Source organism: Phyllobates terribilis, unplaced genomic scaffold (genome assembly GCF_046119375.1).
Source record: "Phyllobates terribilis strain yellow unplaced genomic scaffold, ASM4611937v1 Scaffold_69__1_contigs__length_7402412, whole genome shotgun sequence".
Taxonomy (NCBI): Eukaryota; Metazoa; Chordata; class Amphibia; order Anura; family Dendrobatidae; genus Phyllobates; species Phyllobates terribilis.
The window spans coordinates 6689389-6713850 of NW_027362829.1; the positions used below are offsets into that span (position 1 = coordinate 6689389).

The 24462-nt window shown below is 41.5% G+C and overlaps 1 protein-coding gene across 1 annotated transcript in view; it reads right to left on the minus strand.

Annotated features, from left to right (window-relative positions):
- LOC141194330 (uncharacterized) overlaps window positions 1-24462 on the minus strand; it is a gene marked incomplete at its 5' end in the record, with an annotated part of 40623 nt that overhangs the window by 10834 nt on the left and 5327 nt on the right. The window contains 7 exons of the mRNA XM_073662232.1: window positions 5852-5874; window positions 12153-13273; window positions 16325-16415; window positions 16613-16710; window positions 16793-16916; window positions 16999-17178; window positions 17308-17454. Of these exons, the coding sequence (XP_073518333.1) occupies window positions 5852-5874; window positions 12153-13273; window positions 16325-16415; window positions 16613-16710; window positions 16793-16916; window positions 16999-17178; window positions 17308-17454 (1784 nt within the window). The remainder of the gene's footprint in view (window positions 1-5851; window positions 5875-12152; window positions 13274-16324; window positions 16416-16612; window positions 16711-16792; window positions 16917-16998; window positions 17179-17307; window positions 17455-24462) is intronic.

Sequence of the window (24462 nt, forward strand, 5' to 3'; positions counted from 1 at the left end):
GTGGAAGAAGAGGACGGGGAGATCTCTCTGGTGTTGTCCTCTTACTGGATAGATCTGGAGGAAACACATACAGGGACTGAATTCATTCTTTACATACAGATAATTATAGGCCGTGTGTATTTAGTCCTGTCTATTACCTGGTGATGTGAGGGGCTGGGGAACCTCCATCATGACGTCCTTGTACAGATCTTTGTGTTCTTCTAAATACTCCCACTCCTCCATGGAGAAATAGACAGCGACATCCTGACATCTTATAGGAACCTGACACATACAATGATGCAGTCATCCCCCCGATCCTTTCATAGCATTACTGTATAAAGTCCCAGCATTCCCAGCAGTGTCACCTCTCCAGTCAGCAGCTCAATCATCTTGTAGGTGAGTTCTAGGATCTTCTGGTCATTGATGTCCTCATATATCAGAGGATGAGGTGCAGGCCACGTGATTGGGCTCAGGGGTCTTCCCCATCCCTCAGACACAGGGTCTTCACAGCGCTCTCTAGAGGTCTTCTTCACTACTGTGTAATCCTGGTTATGGAGAGAGATATTAACCCCTTAACCCCCAAGGGTGGTTTGCACGTTAATAACCAGGCCAATTTTTACAATTCTGACCACTGTCACTTTATGAGGTAATTACTCTGGAACGCTTCAACGGATCCCCCTGATTCTGAGACTGTTTTTTCGTGACATATTGTACTTCATGATTGTGGTAAAATTTCTTCGATATCACTTGCGTTTATTTGTGAAAAAAACGGAAATTTGGCAAAAATTTTGAAAATTTTGCAATTTTCAAAATTTTAATTTTTATGCCCTTAAATCAGAGAGATATGTCACACAAAAGAGTTAATAAATAACATTTCCCACATGTCTATTTTACATCAGCACAATTCTGGAACCAAAATTTTTTTGTTAGGCAGCTATAAGGGTTAAAAGTTGACCAGCGATTTCTCATTTTTCCAACAAAATTTACAAAACCATTTTTTTAGGGACCACATCACATTTGAAGTCACTTTGAGAGGTCTTTATGACAGAAAATACCCAAAAGTGACACCATTCTTAAAACTGCGCCCCTCAAGGTGCTCAAAAGAACTTTATTAACCCTTCAGGTGCTTCACAGGAATTTTTGGAATGTGGAAGAAAAAAATTAACATTTAACTTTTTTCACAAAAATGTTAATTTAGACCCAATTTTTTTTATTTTCACAGGGGTAACAAGAAAAAATGGACCCCAAGATTTGTTGTGCAATTTCCCCTGGGCACGCAGATACCCCATATGTGGGGAAAAAACACTGTTTGGGCGCACGGCAGGACTCGGAAGGGAAGGATCGCAATTTGACTTTTTGATTGTAAAATTTGCTTGAATAATTAGCGGACGCCATGTTGTCTTTGGAGAGCCCCTGTGTGCCCAAACATTGGAGCTCCCCCACAAGTGACCCCATTTTGGAAACTAGACCCCCCAAGGCACCTATCTAGATGCATAGTGAGCTCTCCAAACGCAACATGGCGTCCGCTATTTGAGCCGATTTTCAATTCAATTTGTTAGCGGACACCATGTCGCGTTTGGAGAGCCCCTGATGTGCCTAAACAGTGGAGCTCCCCCACAAGTGACCCCATTTTGGAAACTAGACCCCTCAAGGATTTTATTAAGGTGTATAGTGAACATTTTGAACCCAGAGGTACGACACAGAATTTGATAACATTAGGTCATCATATTGAATAAGTTGTCATTACTCTTGAGCGCAAGTGCTCGCTACTTGAGTTTGCATCGGGTACTCACGTATGCACCATGTACAGCGTGTGCTCGAGTGACATGCTCGAGTCCCTGCTCCTCATGTTTCACGGTTATTAGACACCCAAAAAAAAACATGCGGGGATCGCTCGTGCATGGCAGGCAATCCCCGCAAAGTTTTTCTGGCCGCGAAGCATATGGGGAGGAGACTCGAGCATGTCACTCAAATACCCACGATACTCAATGCATACCAGAGCACCCGATGCAAACTCAAGTAGCGAGCACTTGCGCTCAACACTAGTCGCCATATCGTCATCTTTTTTTCTTACTTTTGAAAAAAATCCCAACCCCATCACAACCCTAACCCCAAACCCAGCCCTAACCCTAGCCCTAACCCTAGCCCTAACCCTAGCCCTAACCCTAACCCGAGAGTTTATTTTTTACGCCGTTCCTAGTGCGGTATAAGTGATTACACGACTTTATTCTTCGGGTCGGTGTGATTACAGCAATACCAGAATCATATGGGGGTTTTATGACTGACAGCTGTCACACACTAAAAGACGCATTTTTCGTAAAATCTAGTTTTTGCATCGCCATATTTTGAGAGCTATAATTTTTCCAGATTTTGGCAGACAGTCATGTGATGGCTCGTTTTTTGCGGGATGAGTTGACGTTGTTATTGGTGCCATTTTCAGGCACGTGACATTTTTTGATCGCTTTCTATTCCGATTTTTGGGAGGCAGAATAAACAAAAACCAACAATTCAGGAATTGTTTTTTTTGTTTTTTTTAATTCTGTTCCGCATGTGGTAAAATTGATAAGGCAGCTTTATTCTTCGGGTCAGTACGTTTACAGCGGTACCACATTTATATAGTTTTTCTATGTTTTGGCGCTTATACATAATAAAAGCAATTTTATAGAAAAAATTATTTTTTAGCATAGCTTTATTCTGAGAGCTATAACTTTTTTATTTTTCGGCTGATGGAGCAGTATGGCGGCTTGTTTTTTGCGGGACGAGATGACGTTTTCAGTGGTACCATTTTTATTTCTATTTGTCTTTTTTATCGCGTGTTATTACATTTTTTGTTTGGCGGTATGGTGATAAAGCATTGTTTTTTGCTTCGTTTTTTTTTTTTTTTACCATGTTCACTGAAAGGGTTAACTAGTGGGACAGTTTTATAGGTCAGGTTGTTCCGGACACGGCGATAGCAAATATGTGTACTTTTATTGTTTGTTTGTTTTTTGTTTTTTATTATAATATTTATTGATGGGTACATTATATTTTTATTTTTGGTGGATTATTTTTTTTATTTTATTTTTTTATATTTTTGCAATTTTTTTTTCATTTTTTTTTTCACTTTCTGATAGTTTTTATACTTTATTACTTTGTCCCACTATGGGACTTTCACTTTTTTTTTCTCTGATCGCCTGCATGGCACAGGAATGCAGCACCATCCCTGTGCCATGCAGGCTGTCAGCGCTGGACAGGGAGAAGATTGTTTGGAGATGCACTGCGCTGGAAGCCAGAAGAGGAGGTGAGTATCTGCGATCACCTCCCCTTGCCACCGCAATGCTGCGATCGACTTCGATCGCAGCATCGCGGGGGTTAATGTGCTGGAGCGGTGCGTAACCGCTCCCTGCATATAGTACCGGGTGTCAGCTGTGACAATCAGCTGACACCCGGCGGCGATCGCGCCCGCACAGCCTGTGTGCGCGCACGATCGCCATCACGTACTAATACGGGTCTGGCTCTTAAGTCCCAGGGCACAGACGCGCATTAGTACGTCAAATGTTGTTAAGGGGTTAATAAATCTCACTACAGACATTTCCAGAGTCCTCACCTCTCCAGTTCTGTCCATCTGTTATTCCCATAGATAAGAATGATGTAATGTGACGTCATCAGAATCTCTCACCTCTCCAGTAAGCCGGAAGAGGATCTCTAGGGTGAGGTGTAATATCCTCTCCGCCATCTTGTCTCTGTCCATATCCATCCTTGATGGGTAAAATCAAGAAAATTCTCTTATATAGAAGATCTTCACTGACAGGATCCGATATTGTAGAAACCTGAATGAGAAGATGATGAGCCTATGTAACATCATAAAAATCCTGTGTGATAATACAATTACTGGAGATAATAAGGGGAAACATATGAGGAGATTTATTATTTTACAGTGTTTAGTTTTCTTCTATACATCTAGTAATAAAACCTATATATTTTAGGCCACAGACAACAAACAGTTTCTTCCTCGGAGTCTGCAGCTGAATCCGTTTCTCACAAGATGGTGGTTTGATGGTTTTACGCGATGGTTGTTTGTTCTCGGCCCCGACCCTTTCACAACTCCTGTCTCCTAAATTAATCGTTAGAGAAACACATAACGAGAACCTGGCTTACACCTCTGGGTTTTCACAAATGCGCCATTGATAAATGTCCACCATGTAAATATGCCGAACACAAGAAATAGATTTAATCACATTAAATAAAACATTTCATTACACAATGCATCACCTGCAGCAGTGAATTTGTAGTATATTGTATTCAGTGTCTGGGATGTAATGTCAGATATGTCGGCTGCTCCTCCCGTAAATAAGGCAGAGAATTAATGAGCACATAGGAGACCCCACTAATCCCGCGGCCATTAACCCCTCCAACGTTTCCACACATTTCCTAAGAGAACACACTGGTGACTGAAAGAACTTTCGGTTTTGTGGCATTGAAAGGGTAAATCGTTCAGGTGGAGGGAAGATGGCGGAGGGGCATTGCTGAACCGTGAAGCTTCCTGGACGCTGAGGGTAAATCCATCGTACCGGAGGGTATAAAGAGAATATGTGGACGGTTATCACTACTATCTACATTACTGTGATAGTACTAGGAGATGAATAATGGCGTTGTGTGAGGACTTCTCTGGGCTTCTGTCCTTCATCCTGCAGTCGTCTGAATGGATCTAATGTGGACGGGAACCAGCTAAACCGCATTCTGTCCACAGCTGTTACCTCACTGTTCACACCACACAGAGACCCCAAGAGTCTCCGTGCTGAAGGGGTTAATGCCCCCTGCGCCCAGTAATGGGGAATCTCCACATACCTCCACCTGCAGATCCGCCACCACATATATGGCTGCTCTGTGCGTACAGGACCTGTGATGAGGTCACAGGAGGGGAGGAGTCAGGGGTCACAGGATCAGGGGCCTCAGTGGATGCACAGTGTGAACTGTGCGGCTCCTGTACAGTGATATCCGGAGTGAAGACGCTACATGGAGATGTCTCCGCAGTCAGTGACATTTCTGGCATTATGTATGTTTTTTGCCTATCCTTCTCTGAAATTTGACTACCCAATTCCTTCTCCCAACCCCAGTAAAGGGTAGAGGGTCATCGCTGGTGTCCATTTGTGTTGCTTTGTGTATGCAAGATAGAAGTTTAGTACAAGGACCTACTTGCGTGATTAAGGGTTCAAACAGAGTGAGTTCATCTTTTATACTAGTAACATGTGAGAATTTATAAATGACCTGAGCTGGAAATAAGCCAGGCAGGATAGACTCCTAATTGGAAAGGAGCCACGAAGTTCTATAAAGGAAAGAAAAGAGCCTGATCCCATGAGAACGTGTCTCAATCTAAGGTCATCAGATCAGTCCCAGAATAGAAATGAGTTCGTACCTGAAGCAGAGGGAAAATCTGGGTTGCCAAACAAGGGCGTTAATGGACCCAACCTACGTGATATAGATGAAGAGATTAAGACTTGATCCCATGTTTTCAAAAATTGTTGAGTGGGTATTGGTAATTGTTTAGTTTGTACATGTATTTAGTCAATCCAAGGTAGAGATGTGAGTATCCAGGGATAGAGGTCCCCTTCCAGTTTCACCCATTGCTTATGTACCACAGACGTGAACCAGTCGACTGCTCTCATAAGAATCAAAGATTGATGGTAATTTTTTTAGATCAGGCATACTAGTACCCCCCTTTATTTTTGGAACATCACAATATTTTAAAACGTATCCTAGACCTTGACGTTCCCCATACTACCTAATAGCGTTGTCGAGATAGGAGAAAAAGGTCTGAGGAATGCAGACAGGAACGGTCTGGAATATATAAAGAAGTTTTGGCAAAAAGTCCATTTTATCACATAAATACAACCAAACCAGGACAAGGGATTGAAGCTATAATTCATTAAATTTTGAAGAGTTTGTTCAAGGACAGGGATATAATTTAAACTATACAGATCATCCATGTTCCCTGGAATTTGTATACCGAGGTACTTAGATGTGTCTTTCTGTCATTTAAAGGGAAAGTTAAAAATTAGCTGTTGTCTTATGTTATTGCTTCTGATTTAGAGTAGTTGGCTTTAAAATCGCTTACTTGGCCAAATTCTTTGAATTCCTTTAGTATAGAAGGAAATGAGATCATTGGGTTTGAAACAGAGCAACAAGTCATCTGCGTATAGAGCTAGTTTATAGTGATGTGAGTCTATAGTAGCTCCACTAATATCTGGATTTTTTGTAATGCTACCGCGAAATGTTCCATCACCAATGTGTATAGGAGAGGTGATAAGGGACACTCTTGCTTTGTCTCCTTTTTAATAGAAAATGTGTCATATAGAAGGCCGTTTACCCTATCGCTATAGGGTCAGTGTAGAAGGATAGAATTTTAGATAACAAGAAAGAGCCTAACCCAATTTTTCGTAAGGAGCTCTTCAAGAAAGTCCAATGCACTGTGTCAAACACTTTTTCAGCGTCCACAGAAACAAGACACATTGGCATCCATTGTTTTTTTTGCATGTGAAACTAACAACGTTTTATTTGTATTATCACGCACTTCTCTACCCTTAACGAAGCCAACCTGATCGTTGCTAACAATTGAGGGTAGGTAGTGGGAGAGCCATGATGCAATTATTTTAGAGAATATTTTGACATCTACATTAATTATTGAAATTGGATGAACATTAGGGCAGGCATTTAGTTCTTTTCCAAGCTTTGATAAAACTGTTATGTGAGCCTCAAGTGATTGGGGGGCAAAAGGGGGAGTCTTCTGAGATATTATTGAACACTAATGGTAATAACAGAGGTGCAAACATGTTATAAAATCTATTATTGAATCCATCTGGCCCAGGGCTCTTCCCGATAGGGAATGATTTATTGGCCTCTCCTATCTGTTGTTCAGTGAAAGCTTTGTCTAGTATCTCCTGCTCAGGGTTCTGTAAGGAAGGAACGGCAGTGTCCTTAATATATTTGTCAATTTTTGTTTCAAGAAAATTAGGTGGCATGTCGTGGTATTTTCCATGAATATTATGAAGTGAGCTATAACAGCAATGAAATGCGTCAGCTATGTCAGTGGGGTTATGAATTTATATCAGTGGTGCTCCTTTTGTTTTAGATACATACAGCTCTGGCAAAAATTAAGAGACCACTGTAAAATTTTCAGTTTCTCTGATTTTTCTGTTTATAGGTATATTATAGAGTAAAATGTACATTGTTGTTTTAATCTATAAACTACTGACAACATATCTCCGAAATTCAAAGCTAAAAATTTTGAATTTATTTGCAGCAAATGATAAAGTGTCAAAATACTAAAAAAGAAACAGAGAAACAGTGCTTTCAGACCTCAAATTACTCATGTTTTAAATGTGAAATCAATATTTGGTGGACTAACCATGATTTTTAATCACAGCTTTCATTCCTCTTGCCATGCTTTCCACCAGTCTTTCCATGCTTTCCAATAGAAAACTGTTCAGTGGTCTCTTAATTTTTGCCGGAGCCGTATGTCCTTTACACGTCTGGATGTAACTTCCTTGCCAATGAGTGACCACATTTATCTGTGAATTCATACGAGTACCTTCACATGCGATCTTGATATTTTCTATACGTTTGATCTATTAAAGATCTTCGTTCCTTTCTTTTTTTCAATCAGATCATTTTTATTTAACAAAAGAAAACCCAACATTTTGTTTTTGTCATATAAACTTTGTGACAAAAACAATAAAAAGAAAGAAAAACCAGTAAACAAATACAACAACCGGTTTACAATGATATAAATCCCAATATCGCTCTATAGTACAAGGTTTTGGAATAGTAATTTTACATTTGTACATAAATATCTGAATACTTCCTGACGGCTTTTTTTTCCCTATTGGGACATCAATAGAAAAAGAATATATCTAAGAATGGGCAATTGTGTGGACTGAAACAATTATTATTTGCTGACACCTTGGGTATAAGGATATAAATTCCTGGTTTACTGCAGGGATATGTACAAATGGTCCAGTATAGTATTTCTGAAGCAATACCTGTAGTAATTAACCATTGTTCCCATAGGTGTATGGATTTCTTGACAGCGTTCCTTTAATATAAGATCCACTTTCCAAGCATAGAGTGTTATTTATCCTGGATTTTAGTTCTGTTATCGTTGGGGGAGAATTGTCTATCCAATGTAGTGCCAACAACTTTCTGGCTTGGAATAATATTCTTGAGCTAGCTATTGCCATATGGGAGTCTGGATCTACATCTTCTCCCAGAAGTCCTAGGATACATATTTTAGGTTCCAACTGAAGTTGTATCCCAGATACAGATAGTACAAGAGCGATCACCACGTTCCATTAGTCGCCAATATTTACACATTCCCACGTCATATGCATCAAGTGGGCATCATTTTAACCACATCTAGTGCCTGTGTCATCCATTTGTATTTCAATTTTAAATAAAATACTTGGGGATCTATATACCCTATGAATCAGAAGAATTCGGGACAATCTTTGTGACTCCGACAATGAAAGTTTCGGTGTCAAATCCAGTATTTCCCCAAATGCTCCTCAGATAAGGGACCCACATCCTCCTCCCATTTTGTCTTAACTATCAAAGGATATTTATCCAAATGTAGGGCCAGTAACTGCCTATAAATAAGGGATATTAGACCTTTTGTATCCAACGATGTAGTAATGGTATCTATTGGGTGATGTCTATCAATCAGTATGGCGTTTATTCTAGTTGTGTAGTATATGCAATATGTATTTGCAGATATTGATAAAACACCCTATGCGGAAGGTTAAAATCTGCCTTTATTTGTTCAAACATCTTGAATAATCCATCCCTCAAGAGTTGTGACACCAAACATATACCCCTATCCTTCCACTCACTAACATTTTTTAGTTTCTGTAGCTCTGGTAAGTTATAGTTGTGCCATAAAGGAGTATAATTTGTGTACTTTCCAATTCCCAGAATATTTTTACCCCTATCCCACGCCTTATATATTAACTTTAGTGTACGACATTTTAAGTCATTTTCTCGAGGAGGCCCCATATCTAGTACCGAGAATGGAAGCTTCCACTTGGTTCCTTCCATAAGTAGGTGCCCTGAAATTACACAATATTTGCAAGTACCCCATCCATGAAACTACTTTAGCTCCCTTCTAGCGTTAAGCAGGTCTGCGTATACCTGGAGGGAAGCAGATCGTTTATGTTGTTTATCAAGGAGAACAATCTGCTCAAGCAAATGGGAGACTTTAGCTGTTCTCTCCTTTTTTTAACCTTTATCTATGTTTTATTATTATCCCTCTGAGGACACATGTGAGTGCTTCCCATTTAAATGGTAAGGCAGTTTCATCATGCTCATATATTTGAAGGAGTCTATAGTCTCAAGAAGGTCTGAGTGAGTGAGTCCTTCAGCAGATTATCATTTAGGTTCCAACATGTGAAGCCTTGGTGGAGTGCGTCATAGTCAGATTACAATATACAGGAGCATGATCTGACCATACAGCAGTTCCTACCTGAGATGTAGGTTGCCATGTAGGCAAGTGACGGCTAATTAAGAAAAAGACTATATGGCTATGCATATTGTGTAAAGGAGAATAATAGGTATAATCCTTTACGTCTGGATGTAGTATCCTCCATACATCGCCCGGTTGAGACAGGAGCACGTTTAGCAAAGCTTTTGTGTTTTAGATTGGTGACTCCAGCCCAGGGACGCGTCTAAAGAAGGATCCAAGACAAAATTAAAGTCACCTCCAATGATGATAAGGTCCCCCACAAAATATTTTAGTTTAAGTAATGACGGCATGTCTTAATTTGGTCACAATTAGAGAGATAGAAGTTTTCCAAAGTCAAAATGTTGGAGTAGACGGAGATCTTAACCTCCTCTCCGTGTCAGACAGTGTTTCTACAATAGTACGTGGCAGTGATCTCTGGCGGCCTATACTCAGCACCTTAGACTTCAAAATATTAATCATCTTGGCATCCCAGAAAAATGTTATTAGTAAACAGAGGTACAGTATATGATCGCCTCTAAAGTGTGACTCCTGAAGAAAAAGAAAATGTACGTGCTGTTTATGCCTACGATAAAACACTTGAGCTCCTTTCTCTGGAACATTAAGTCCTCTGACACTTAATGAACAAGTTTTGAGTTGTGCCATATTATATGAAAAAAAGGGGGAATGGAAGAGAGAAAGATTAAGAGAAAAGAGGAAGAATAGACGGTAGATAGTGACGTCTACCTCTCAGTGTCTAAGAAGTATAGATTATGAATATATAAAAACAGTAGGAAATTGCGAAACAAGCAGATCCCAATGCAAGTCCCTAACTGGAGGTTGTCTTTACAGGCGTAAGTCAAACTTTCAGTTCTAGGATTCCTATTAGGTGGAACCATGGAATATAAAGCAAGTAATGCAATACAGCCTGATATTACAGTAGTATCATGTGAACTCAACTTATATGTCGGTCTAAGATCTTATATGAACTTAGACATTCTATATAGTGGAAGAGTGGCACCTAATGCTCTATTTAGATATATCTAATTATATGCTTAAAGAAATAAGTAAGCATCTGCAAACTGTCTCTCATCAGGGAAGACAAGATTCATTTCAGGAGCTCATATGATTGGCAGGTTCCTTTCCCATCTGGCAGCATCACCATCAAGTTCCTGATCCATTGAACACCTTCTGTGATGTGCTGGAACTCTCTGTGGCAATGGTGGAGCAGGTGGCCAGTCAGATATATGGAATGTCCAGGGCATCACAGAAAGGTCTCATGTTGCTTGGATCTTTGAAAATATACAGCTGGAATGGGTACCCCCAGGAGTACATCAGGCCATTTTCCCGGATGGCATCAAGTAGTGGTTTCAATACCCTTCTTTTAGCAAGTGTCATTCAGGATAGATATGTGAGCAATTATATGCGTTTTCCATTGAAATCACCAGGACCCAACTCCTCAGCTTTCCTCACAATGGCCTCTTTTACATTGAAAAAATGTATTCGACAGATAATGTCCCTTGGACGCTCAGGATCTGGACCATGATTGCCTATTGTACGGTGCGCCTTTTAAATCTCCACCTCCTTATCAATAGGATCACCAAGGATATTATTGAATAATGATCGCAGTGTTGGCATAATCACTTGTGCATTGATGCTTTCAGGTATACCCCTTATCCAGATATTATTGCGATTTTCTTGATCATCAACCATATTAAACAGGTGGTTTATTTACTGGCTGTGAAGATCCAGTGTCAGTTTCTGAGCATTATGATGGCCTCTAACTTGGACGACATTATCCTCTAATATCTGTACCTTGTCAGTAAGCTGTGACAGGATAGAAGTGAGGGGACGTATTTCAGTATTGTATGTGGTCTCCAGCCTCTGAATATATTGCTCCATATCTTCTTTAGTAGGGATAGACGCAATCTGATATACAAATAAGTTATGTTGTTCCCCATATCAGAATCCCCTGTGGCTGGGGGGTAAATGTCCCTGTGAAGCAAGCACTGCTCAGTATGTGGGCTTTGGTGAGAATACAGGGAGATTTGTGGAGCTGTTTTCTTGTGAGGCCAACATTAATAGAGAAGTTGGTGCAGGACTTACAGCCTGGAGCTGTCTGGCATCATGAGGGTTAAGACTGCTTCTTTTTCCACACTGAGGTGAGGCAGTAATGGCTCCGGACCTTCCATAGGAAACGCTGCATACCAGACATGCTGACGGAGGTGGAGGACCTCAGATTAACCTCTGATCTCTTCTTTCTTTCCCATATCGAAAGTCATGTTTGAGGCTGTAAATTGCTTATAATTCAGCCAAGAACACGGTCTGAAGAGAGTGCTTTCAGTGTGTGCATTCTCTTGGTGCTATGTCCAGGCCATGTCCTTGCTGTTGAATGTACAATACGTCTGAAGGTGGCGTTGATTGGCAGCAGGATTGTGTGATGTAACAATCTTGTGTGATGTAACATCCTTACAGAAACGCGAGTTGTGACACCAATGGAACGGCGCCAGAACAGGAAGTGCGTATGAGTGTTTTTATTTGAACAAAGCCAAAGATGAGGAATGAGAAGGAGTTGTCCTAGTAGTGGACAACCCCTTTATGAAGATACAATTTTCGGTTAAAAACATTTCCCACATTAAGAACATGAAAATGGCTTCTCGTCTGTGTGAGTTCTCTGGTGACTAAAAAGTGATGATTTCTTCACAAAACATTTGCCACATTCTGAACAGGAAAAAGGCTTCTCCCCTGTGTGAGTTCTCTGGTGCTTAACCAAAATTGATTTCCAGCTAAAACATTTTCCACATTCTGAACAGAAAAAAGGCTTCTCCCCTGTGTGAGTCCTCTGGTGTATAACCAAATCTGTTTTCCGGCTAAAACATTTTCCACATTCTGAACAGGAAAAAGGCATCTCCCCTGTGTGAATTGTCTGGTGCTTAACCAAACCTGATTTCCAGCTAAAACATTTTTCACATTCTGAACAGGAAAAAGGCTTCTCCCCTGTGTGAATTCTTTGGTGCTTAACCAAATCTGATTTCCAGCTAAAACATTTTCCACATTCTGAACAGGAAAAAGGCTTCTCCCCTGTGTGAGTTCTCTGGTGATTAACCAAATCTGATTTCTGGTTAAAACATTTCCCACATTCTGAACAGGAAAAAGGCTTCTCCCCTGTGTGATTTCTCTTGTGCCCAACCAAATCTGATTTCCGTCTAAAACATTTTCCACATTCTGAACAGGAAAAAGGCTTCTCCCCTGTGTGAGTTCTCTGATGTCTGATAAAATTTGATTTTGCTGTAAAACATTTACCACATTCTGAGCATGAAAAAGGCTTCTCCACTGTGTGAGTTCTCTGATATTTGATTAAACTTGATTTCTCTGTAAAACATTTTCCACTTTCTGAACAAGAAAATGGCTTCTCCTCTTTGTGACTTCTCTGGTGATTAACAAGATCTGATTTCTGGTTAAAAAATTTCCCACACTTGAAACAAAAAAATCTATTCTCTGCTGTGCGAATGCTTTGATGTTTAAGAAAAGACTTTTCGAGGGAAAAACTATTTCCATATTCTGAACATGAAAATGGCTTCTTTGCTTTAGGAGCAGTTCGTTTTTTAATGCTTATTTCGTGACTTTGATTTTCCTTAGTGTTCGGTAATGAATCAGAAGACAGGACCTGTTTCAAATGATCAGATGACAGATCTTTGCTGTGAAGGGATGATGGTATATCTGGAGTAATGGCATTCACTTCAATTGTATCTTGTTTGATCTCAAGATCATCTGATTTAAAAATTGAAGATGTCAGCTGTCCCTCTGATCTCCTGGTGCAGTCATCTGCAAAGAATAAAACCAATAATTAGTTATGAATAACATATCCTTAAAATTTATATTGTTGAATATTTCTACTTAAACTCTCCGTAAAAATGTACTTTATGTAAATGTATCATTATCTACCAAGAAAACATCACAGAAAAAAATCAGCCTTACCAACACCAAATCAGATAACAAATGCTTTAGCATTTTAGTGTTGGTTGGGTGTACTGGGTTGTCTGTCCATGTGGGGTGCACTTATATAGTGCTGGGCAGCCCTCCTGATGTAATAGTATGGGCATCATTAGGCTAAGCCAGACACTGTGCATCACACCTACCTGTGTGACTGGCGTCCTATGCAAGCTTCATCTGTGTGCATCTTTAATACTAGGCAACCACCCCCTCCATGAATTGGTAGGTTTGTGAGTGGTAGCTTCATCAGTATTTTGCACCTGCACTGCCCCCACCTTTATCATGGGGGTCTGCGGCATCCTGCTAGTGCATTTGTTATATGATTTGGTGTTGGTAAGGCTGTATCTTTTTCTGTGATTTTTTTTAAATTTTGCCCTATGTTAGCCATCATTATTCACCAACACAATAACAGTTCACAGTCTAATAGAAAACCTCATAGGATGAACCAGTGGATCGTAGTGTCCAACTGTTTGTTCATTCTGCTTCCCAAATATGGAATAAAAAGCCACCAAACAATGTTATGTAAGTGAAATAATATCAATAAAAACTTCTACTCATCTCACAAAAAACAAGTCCCCACTCAGGTCCATCATCTGTCAATGGAAAACCAGAGGTTTCCACATTATTAGTGGCTTAAAGGCTTTTGAAAAGCAACATGGCTTCCACAAACCAATCCAGCAATATCCACTCTCCCAAAATCAAATCTCCCCCTCACTTCTGAGCCTTGCAGTGCGCCCAAACCACATTCAGCATCCATGTATTTGACATTACTATAGTGAGAAGAACCCACTTAATTGATGGTGTGTGCCTCCTGGGGCACAATCTGGGCACTATGTGTTGGGGAATGAAATTATATATTTGTAATTTTCACGTTCCAACATCCACTGCGTGCTAATATCCGGAAAGTGCTGTGGAGTCAAAATAGTCACTACTCCTATAGATTATTTCACTGAGCGTTATAATTTCCAAAATGGAGTCACTTTATGGGGATTTCTACTGTTCTGGTTTTCTACCATTTTGTAATAACAGGGCTTCTGTAAATGGTGTGTCCCATCTCCTCTGGGATCTGCTCCTGCAACGTCTGCTTCTCTCACCAGGAGCCGCCTTATTCATCCTGCAGGCGGCGCTGGTGATGGAGGAGACGTCAGAACCAGAAGTTCTGGGCGGCGCAGGCTCTGTTCAGCCACTAAGATTAGGGTTGCTGGGACCAGTAGTACCATCCAGTCTGGCAGTATGGGTGTGTGTGCTGTCCAGCTGGAGTAATCTGCTCCCTGCTTCAGCCAATTGGAAAGCACCGCACCCTACTAAAGCTGGAAGCATATTGCCGGAAGCTGCCAGATACAGCCTTGTTCTCCTCTGGTTCAGTCCTCTGTGCTCAGCTCCCGGCTTGTGGATTTGTTTCCTGTTGTGACCTCGGCCCGTTTACTAACTACTTTTGTGTGATTTTGTATTTTCTCTGACCTCCATGTTCTGACCCGGCTATCTGACTATTGTTCTTGCCATCTCACACCACAGAACATTAGGTAACACTGTGGCCCAAGCTTAGGGGGTCTCTGTCTAAGTCCAAATACATGTAGAGGGGTTAAAGGATGATGAGCAAGGCAAACCCTGGGATCTGGAAAATGGAGTAGATAGCGCCAAGCCTGTTTGTGGTGGCCATCTTTGGAGCTGCCAGGTGACAAAGAACAGTGTCCCCAATACATTGTGTCTGCACACTATCCCAGCAAAATCTGCATTCAAATAGCTAAATGGCGCTCCTTCCCTTCTTAACCTGCCATGTGCCCAGACAGTAGTGTACAATTGCATACAAGGTATTGTCGGATTCAAGAGAAGATGGAATATTATTTGTAAGGTCCATTTGTTTCCTATTATCCTTTGTGAAGAATTCCAAAGTTATCACCATATAAAGTGACACACGTCAGATTTGAAGAATGGGCCCAGATAGGAACACAAAACTGGCTGCAGGAAGAGGTTAAATCAGAGTATTTTGGGCACTAACTACTATAGTAAAAACTGTGGGTATAGACAATAACACATCTACTGAAATGATCAAACTCAGCAGTCTTCATCAGTAAGTAGTGAGTAACTAGTGGTGAAACCTCTCTGGGGTAATTGGAGTATGGGGCTCGGTGGCTCTTGGGAATCTAAACTATCGTAAGGGACAATATTTTCTGTCAGATGAGTTTCAAGAAGAAATATTAGACGTTCAAAGAGAACTTTTTATAATAGTGCAGAGCTGAGGCGTCTTAAATTTAGCTTAGAGATGTATCATGGCACAGGTGTAATGTTTTTTTGTTTAGTTTATCTCAATTCTGTTTGAAGTTAGTTGGTTTTAAAAGAAATTGAAAAGTCAGGATAAAGGGAAACTCTGTTGTTATTGGACAGAAATTCACACTTGCCCTTCACTGCACATTTAATGTTGTAGATCATAAAAGTGAAGTTTGGCCAGAAACACTGGACCTGGTCTTGGAGAGACCATATGAGCACATTCAGCAGCACAGAAGGGAGAGAAGGTGGATTCATCCAATAAGATATCGGGGTTCTAGGAAGCCAACACCATCATTACCCTCCGCTTTCTCTTACAGTCTCATCATAATATTTTTCTTCAAGTAATTTTCTGGCTTTGTGGTTTACAGATCTGGGCAGGTAACGTCTCCTAATCACAGGGAGTAGGTGGATCCTCCAGGTTGTAAGTTCTATGGAAAAGGGTTTCAATGCCCAAAATCATTTGAACAGTTTTGGGTGGAGGAGAATGTTGTGGTCTAGAGGCAAAATGGTGATCACACGATTGTGATACGGCCGGACTACACAACCGATAAAGCAGCCACAGACGGTGACTGAGAAGAATCTGTAACTTCTCTGCATTTAGTGGTTACTACTCACCTGGGTAGTCATATGTGGGAATCTCCTCTTTACACCGCTCATCACCCCTTACATATGCCTCTATAGTATTAATATGGGTCAGATCTTCATCCTGAAACAAATATTGTAAAAGTCACAAACAGATGAGAAGTCCCATCTATGATCAGCTCTAATCCTGCCATCTCCACCGTTCTCATTACACAAGAATAAAACATATAATACTGGTGGATAAAACAAGACTGAGCACAAGACCTTCACAGCCGTCTACACATCATAGGGGAGATCTCATGACACCTTCTCTCCATCTACCTGATGATCCTGAGGAATATTGGGGTCTTCTTGTTCACAGTCCTGTGGAAGAAGAGGACGGGGACATCTCTCTGGTGTTGTCCTCTTACTGGATATATCTGGGGGAAATACATAAGGGACTGAATTCATTCTTTACACACAGATAATTATGGGCCGTGTGTATTTAGTCCTGTCTATTACCTGGTGATGTGAGGGGCTGAGGAACCTCCATCATGACGTCTTTGTACAAATCTTTGTGTCCTTCTAAATACTCCCACTCCTCCATGGAGAAATAGACAGCGACATCCTGACACTTTATAGGAACCTGACACATACAATGATACCGTCATCCCCTGATCCCTCCATAGCGTTACTGTATAATATCCCAGCATTCCCAGCAGTGTCACCTCTCCAGTCAGCAGCTCAATCATCTTGTAGGTGAGTTCTAGGATCTTCTGGTCATTGATGTCCTCATGTATCAGGGGGTGAGGTGGAGGTCCTGTGATTGGGGTCAGGGGTCTCCCCCATCCCTCAGACACAGGGTCCTGACAGCGCTCACTAGAAGTCTTCTTCACTACTGTGTAATCCTGGTTATAGAGAGACACATTAATAAATCTCACTACAGACATTTCCAGAGTCCTCACCTCTCCAATTCTGTCCATCTGTTATTCCCATAGATAAGAATGATGTAATGTGACGTCATCAGAATCTCTCACCTCTCCAGTAAGCCGGAAGAGGATCTCTAGGGTGAGGTGGAATATCCTCTCCGCCATCTTGTCTCTGTCCAAATCCATCTTTGATGATTCCATAAAGAAAATTCTCTTTAATAGATCTTCACTGAGAGGATCTGATATTGTAGAGACCTGAATGAGAAGATGATGAGCAGATGTAACATCATAAAAATCCTGTGTAATAATACAATTACTGGAGATAATAAGGGAAACATATGAGGAGATATATTATTTTACAGTATTTAGTTTTCTGCTTTACATCATGTAATAAAACCTATATATTTTAGGCCACAGACAACAAGCAGTTTCTTCCTTGGAGTCTGCAGCTGAATACGTTTCTCATAGACTCATCTTCCATAAAGCTAATTCTCGTCTCATTTATCGACACTGCAATCGGCATTAGCAATACTGCAGGAGATATTCATTACACATAACATGAGAAATAAATAGTTCATGATGAGGACGACATCTTCATCTTCTACTACGGCTCTAGAAACATATTTAGCCACAGTGCTTCACTGACTACATCTCCACCTGCCGTCTATATGAATGTTTTCCATCTTCCCTGGACTGTAATCTTCTATCACATTAGATCTCATGTTTGATTCACACACAGAAGTTTGAGGCTTTGACACATGGTAAGGTTTTTAATATTATACAGAGTAGGACTATCCCGAATGGGTTCACCTTGCCATGGTGGGATAGCTTTCATGCTATTTTAGATCAAAAACAGACCGCCGGGGGGAGCCGCCTGAAAAATGTGAGTTTCCCATAGACTTACATTGGGCTCGTTGCTCGGGTCGAGCACCCGAGTATTCCAATGTGCTCAACCCGAGCATCGAGCACCCGAGCATTTTAGTGCTCGCCCATCACTAGTTCTGAGTTTAAATCCCTGGTGCAGAAAAAATAAACTTTAGTTTTTTAAATGATGTTGGCTAGCACACAAACTTCACTGATGCTTGGCTTTGATATCTGACTTTTCTCACACATCAGAATAAGAATCACAATTACTTTTAGACCCCCTGAGTATTATCATGGTTAATCTCATAAGCCAAGAAAAACCTGTAGGGACACTGAACTTTTTATTATTAATTATTATTATTACTATTATCCTTTCAAACCAAAACTATGTGACACAGATGCCTTACCATTAAACTGTAGGTTCATTATTTGATTATTTAGGTAGTGATATATAATTATAATAATTACATAGCAAAAGTAAATTGGGAGTTTGCAGCCAGTTCTTGGGTGGATGGAAAGAAAAATTGACAAAAAAGAAATGTTATCATTAGACCCCTATAAGAAATTATGCAAATGAACAGTCACTTGGAAATAGATATGTAGTAAATTAGTACCTCCCAATTTACTTTGGCTATGTAATTTACCATGCAAATACACAGCGTGTCTGAAACTCTTAACACGTCAGGATGACAATCAAAATGTCAGATATTAAAAGTAAAACACCCCTGTAGTTTGTGTGCTAAATAGGGATAGTTAAAAAAAAAAATAATATTTCTATTGGGATTTGAACTGTGACACTTTAGTTTCAGAGGCTGATGCCTTACCATTGAGCTATCCAGGCAAGTGATAGTAACTGGCAGCTTTTCTTGTCTTATGAGATCAACCATGAAAATACTCAGGGTGACTAAAAGTCATTGTGATTCTGATTCTGATGTTTGAAGAAAGTCACACATCAGACTCACACATCAAAATCAAACATCATTTGAATTTGTCTTGCTTGCAGTCTGTGCATAAGTCCCAATGAGTTTCAATCAGATTTGCACTGAAAAGCATATAACCAGATAGAACTCCTAGGTTTCTTCAACTGAGTTAATCGCTCAGTGGTTAGTGCACTGGTGTCTTGATACAGAATTTTAGGTTCAAGTCCCATCAGCGAACAGTGACTTTTTTTTTATTATTATTATTATTACTACAGTTGTAAAAGTCACTTATCAAAATCACTTTTCAGAAACACTTGTCAGACAGGGTATTTAGCCTCAAACTGACATCATTATGATGTTTGATATCTGATCATGTCCTAAAATGGACACTGTACTCCTGTGACTGTGTTAACCCCTCTAGTTGCTGGATGCTTCTGGAGCACAACACTTCCTGTCTCATGTGCTTGTGTTACGGCTAATAGTTGCTGAATGCTTTTAAAGCAACAGCACTACTTCTGCATGTCACACTCTGCAACAGCACTACTTCTGCATGTCACAACGGTAATTGCAGAAAATGACCTTGGTGGATGACGTTCAGGCCTTCCTAACGGTGTTTGAAAGGGTCGCTGAGGGAGAAACTTGCGCCAGAGCAGTGGGCTGAGGTATTGGTGCCATACTTGACGGGAGAGCCCCAGAAGGTGTACTATGATTTAGCTTTGCAGGACGCCAAAGGGTATGGCAAGCTAAAAACTGAGATTCTCGCCCACTTGGGGGTGACAATGACTATCAGGGCGCAGTGGGTTCACCGCTGGGGTAATCACCGGTACAAACCACCTCGCTTCCAAATGTTTGACCTGTTGCACCTGGTCCAGAAGTTGCTGGTACCGGATTCCCATACACCTGCGCAGATGGTAGAGCGGGTGGTGATGGACCGGTTTGTGCACTCCCTGCCAAGGTCCATACAGGCTTGGGTTGCCCAGGGTGATCCCTGGAATGCGGATGACCTGGTTGGACTTGTCAAGAGATACCAGGGGGTTGAAGGTTCCTTGGGAAGGCAGCCCACTCCATACTGGGTTTCCCAACAGGGGGCGGAGACTCAAAAGGGGTTGGGCCATCCAAGGTCCAAAGGGGCGGTGGAGGTGGTGCCTAAGGTCCCTACAGGTGATGTTGTTTACTGGAGGTGCCACGGCCCAGGCCATATATCCGCCCATTGTCCGCTGAGCCGATGGACTGCAGCATAGGACGCCAGTGTTCATATTAAGCTTATCCGACCTGCAGTGTGAAATGTCAACCCAGCGAGGGGCCACAAGCATGTTCTGTGAAGGTGAACAGACAGGAGGTAACGGCACTGCTAGAATCCGGGAGTCTGGTGACCCTTATGATGGCCACCCTTCCTCTTCAAATGATCCCGGGGAAAAAAAAGTTGGCATTCGGTGCATTCATGGTAATGCTAAGGACTAGCCCATGGCCAGAGTAGACATTGAAATGGCTCACGGTACTGAGTCCCACGAGGTCGGCGTCGTTCAGGACTTGTTGCACCCTATTACTATAGGCTGGGACTTTTGTTTGTTTTGGGATGTGTGGGGGGAAGAGTTCTGGGTTCGCTGGCTCAGATAAGAAACCAGTTAACCCTGAGGAGGTATCACCACACCCAGAGTCAGACAGGTTTCCCTTTTGTGTCCTTATTGGGGATAAGGAGGTAGTACCCCCGAGTCTGCCATTCCGGAGTTAGGGGTGACCAGTGAGAATTTTGGGTTTGCTCAACATAGGGACCTAACTCTGAAGGAAGCCTTTAATAATGTCACTGTTATAAATGGGGTTACACAGGAGCGGGGGTTGACACAAGGTTTCCCCATTTTATGATGAGTGGGGAGTCGTACCGGGTCAAGAAAGTGAGGGAGGAGCGAGTGGAGCAGTTAATAGTGCCGGGCCCCTATAGACAGAAGGTGTTGGACATGGCCCATTGACATGTCTTGGGGAGATATCTGGGAGTGGAAAAAACGCAGGAATAGATTGTGCAGAGGTTCTATTGGCCTGGATGTAAGTATTGCAAGTCTTGCCCTACAAGCCAGTTAACCGCCCCCACCTCTCATTTTCGAAGTCCCCTTGTGCCTTTGCCCATTATTGTAGAGCATTCAAGAGAATTGCTATGGAAATTGGTTGGTCCCCTGATTGAATCTGCTCGTGGGCAACATCAAAATACACTGCTCAAAAAAATAAAGAGAAAACTCAAATAACACATCCTAGATCTGAATGAATGAAATATTCTCATTGAATACTTTGTTCTGTACAAAGTTGAATGTGCTGACAACAAAATCACACAAAAATCATCAATGAAATCAAATTTATTAACCAATGGAGGCCTGGATTTGGAGCCACCCCCAAAATTAAAGTGGAAAAACACACTACAGGCTGATCCAACTTTGATGTAATGTCGTTAAAACAAGTCAAAATGAGGCTCAGTATTGTGTGTGGCCTCCACGTGCCTGTTTGACCTCCCTACAACGTCTGGGCATGCTCCTGATGAGGTTGTGGATGGTCTGCTGTGGGATCTCTTCCCAGACCTGGACTAAAGCATCCGCCAACTCCTGGACAGTCTGTGGTGCAATGTGACGTTGGTGGAAATTTGCTCACTGAGTTCCTTTGGAGCTTGTGAATCCAGTCTGGAAATCCACTTACTTTCCATTTTGAGGATACATCTAATGAGATCACATCCTCTCACATTGGGTTTAACCACCTCAATGATGCAAAAGGAGATGTCTCTGGTTTCACCTCAATGTACACTGTTCATGTGTCTCACTAATGAGGTGTCCCGGCCATGGCGTATTTCGCCCAAATGCCCCCCCCCACAATCCTCTTGGTCGTGCATACATAATCTAGGGGGCAGTTGCATGTGGCCACATATACAAGTCCTGAGGTTTTACAGTTGGAATAATCCCTCTGGAAAAAGGCTTCAACCGTAGATGAACTCGAGAAAGATTTATATGGTCTCATCCAATTACATGTACAACTTTCTCCACAACTAAAGAAACCACAGATTCTTCTACCTAGCCAAGTTTTTATAGAAACTATGCACTAAACGGTCCATAATTGACCAACCCTTTATGAAAGTTATTGTGGGAGTAGATCCCACAGCACCCTCAGGTCAGGGTCGACCACAAGTACATACTAGTATTTTCTGAGGATATTAAAGATAAGGTCACTCTGATTGTGACAAGTTCCTACTACTTGTGTTATCCCATATTTTTCTTGGTCTCTTGGTTAGGCATGGAGGAGTGTCCGTCTATCCTGTTTTTCTGCAAACAATTGTGCGTAATCCAAAATGTACTGTGGGTACCTTTTTCCTTGAATCTGGTGTTCATGTCTATTGCCTGTATATTAATATCCGTGACATTAGAGAAGTTTCTACTCAACTGTAAAAATTGGCCCTTGGATATTGCTTGTTTTTTTTTAGTAATTTAATAGTTAATTAGTGCTCATAGGTTAATGGTAGATGAGTGTCCCTAGGGTCCCATCCCGTTCTTTCTCGAGTAAGGCAACTGGTAATAATTAAACTCTGATATAAATCTAAGGCCCACTCTATGGATATTGAGTTCCCTGACAAATTCAAGAAATTGTTCACTCGTCTCTGACTAGATGATAAAAATGTTGTCAATATATCTATATCATACCCCAATATATGGATGCCACCACTTATGATCATCCCTGAATATTGTGGTTTCTTCCTATGAGCCCAGGAATAGGTTAGCATACGAGGGGGCACAGGGGCTCCCCATCGCAGTACCCCTGAACTGGTGGAAGTACTTCCTGTCAAAAAGAAATATGTTATGAGTAAGAGTGAGTTTTAGAAGATCCTCCATGAAGTCATTATGTCTGCTACACTCTATTGATCTCGATTTCAAGAAACGTCTTACTCCTCTGATATCATCCTCATGCGGTATATTACTGTACAAAGCCTCGATATCTAGTAAGGCCTGATCCCCTAAATGCATGTATACATGCTCGAGGGTCTACATGTAGGGGAGCAGGCAAAGGGAAAACCATTTCCCAGAGGGATTATTCCAACTGCAGAACCTCAGGCGGTACTGTGGAAATATTATACTGTGTGTGGGGGGATGGTGGTAGTGTAGGAATATAATATACACCTGTTTAAATGGAATGTGTTCATTCCCTTGTAATCTTGATATATTTCATGTTCATCCCAAGTGCAAGATACACAAGAAATCCATAATATCTCTCCATATGTTTGGACCTGTATGTTTTTATGTTCAATCTTTTTATTTATTCCTGATCTTCATTCTTTTTAGTACGTCCCGGAACATTAAACTGTGTGGGGGGCATCATACATCCTGCATAAGGGGCATAATGGGGGCATTACACTGTGTGGGGGGCATCACACATCCTGCATAAGGGGCATAATGGGGGCATTACACTGTGTGGGGGCATCAAACATCCTGCATAAGCGGCATAATGGGGGAATTACACTGTGTGGGGGCATCATACATACTGCATAAGGGGCATAATGGGGGCATTACACTGTGTGGGGGCATCAAACATCCCGCATAAGGAGCATAATGGGGGCATTACACTGTGTGGGGGCATCAAACATCCTGCATAAGGGGCATAATGGGGGCATTACACTGTGTGGGGGCATCATACATACTGCATAAGGGCCATAATGGGGGCATCATACATACTGCATAAGGGGCATAATGGGGGCATTACACTGTGGGGGCATCATACATACTGCATAAGGGGCATAATGGGGGCATTACACTGTGTGGGGGCATCATACATACTGCATAAGGGGCATAATGGGGCATTACACTGTGGGGGCATCATACATCCTGCATAAGGGGCATAATGGGGGCATTACACTGTGTGGGGGCATCATACATACTGCATAAGGGGCATAATGGGGGCATTAAACTGTGTGGGGGCATAATACATCCTGCATAAGGGGCATAATGGGGGCATTACACTGTGTGGGGGCATCATACATCCTGCATAAGGGGCATAATGGGGGCATTACACTGTGTTGGGGCATCATACATCCTGCATAAGGGTCATTCCACATCAAGTGGACCAGTTTTAAAAATCGTCCCCACTCGACCTTCTCCGATTTTGTTGAAAATTTATAAGGATGTACATGTATGTTTGAAAAGAGGTTCTGTAAATTTTTAGGGCCAGATCTCAAATACATTGGGCACTGTTGACCTTTCACTGGAGGTTCCACCAAGCCTGCGGCTTCAGCTAAGAGGATTTGGCAAACTTTGGCACATAGCCATTAGAGTTCTATACTGGCTATGATGCTGAAATTTGGCATACTAGCTCAACTTTTGCTGCTAAACACGATAAAATTATTACCGGCTATGACAAAACAATATTTTGGCCGCAATTTTGTGTCAAAGTAGCTTGTAAAAAGCGTCGTATAAAATTTATGCCAAACTTTGCCCATATATAACTCAAGACCAAAAAC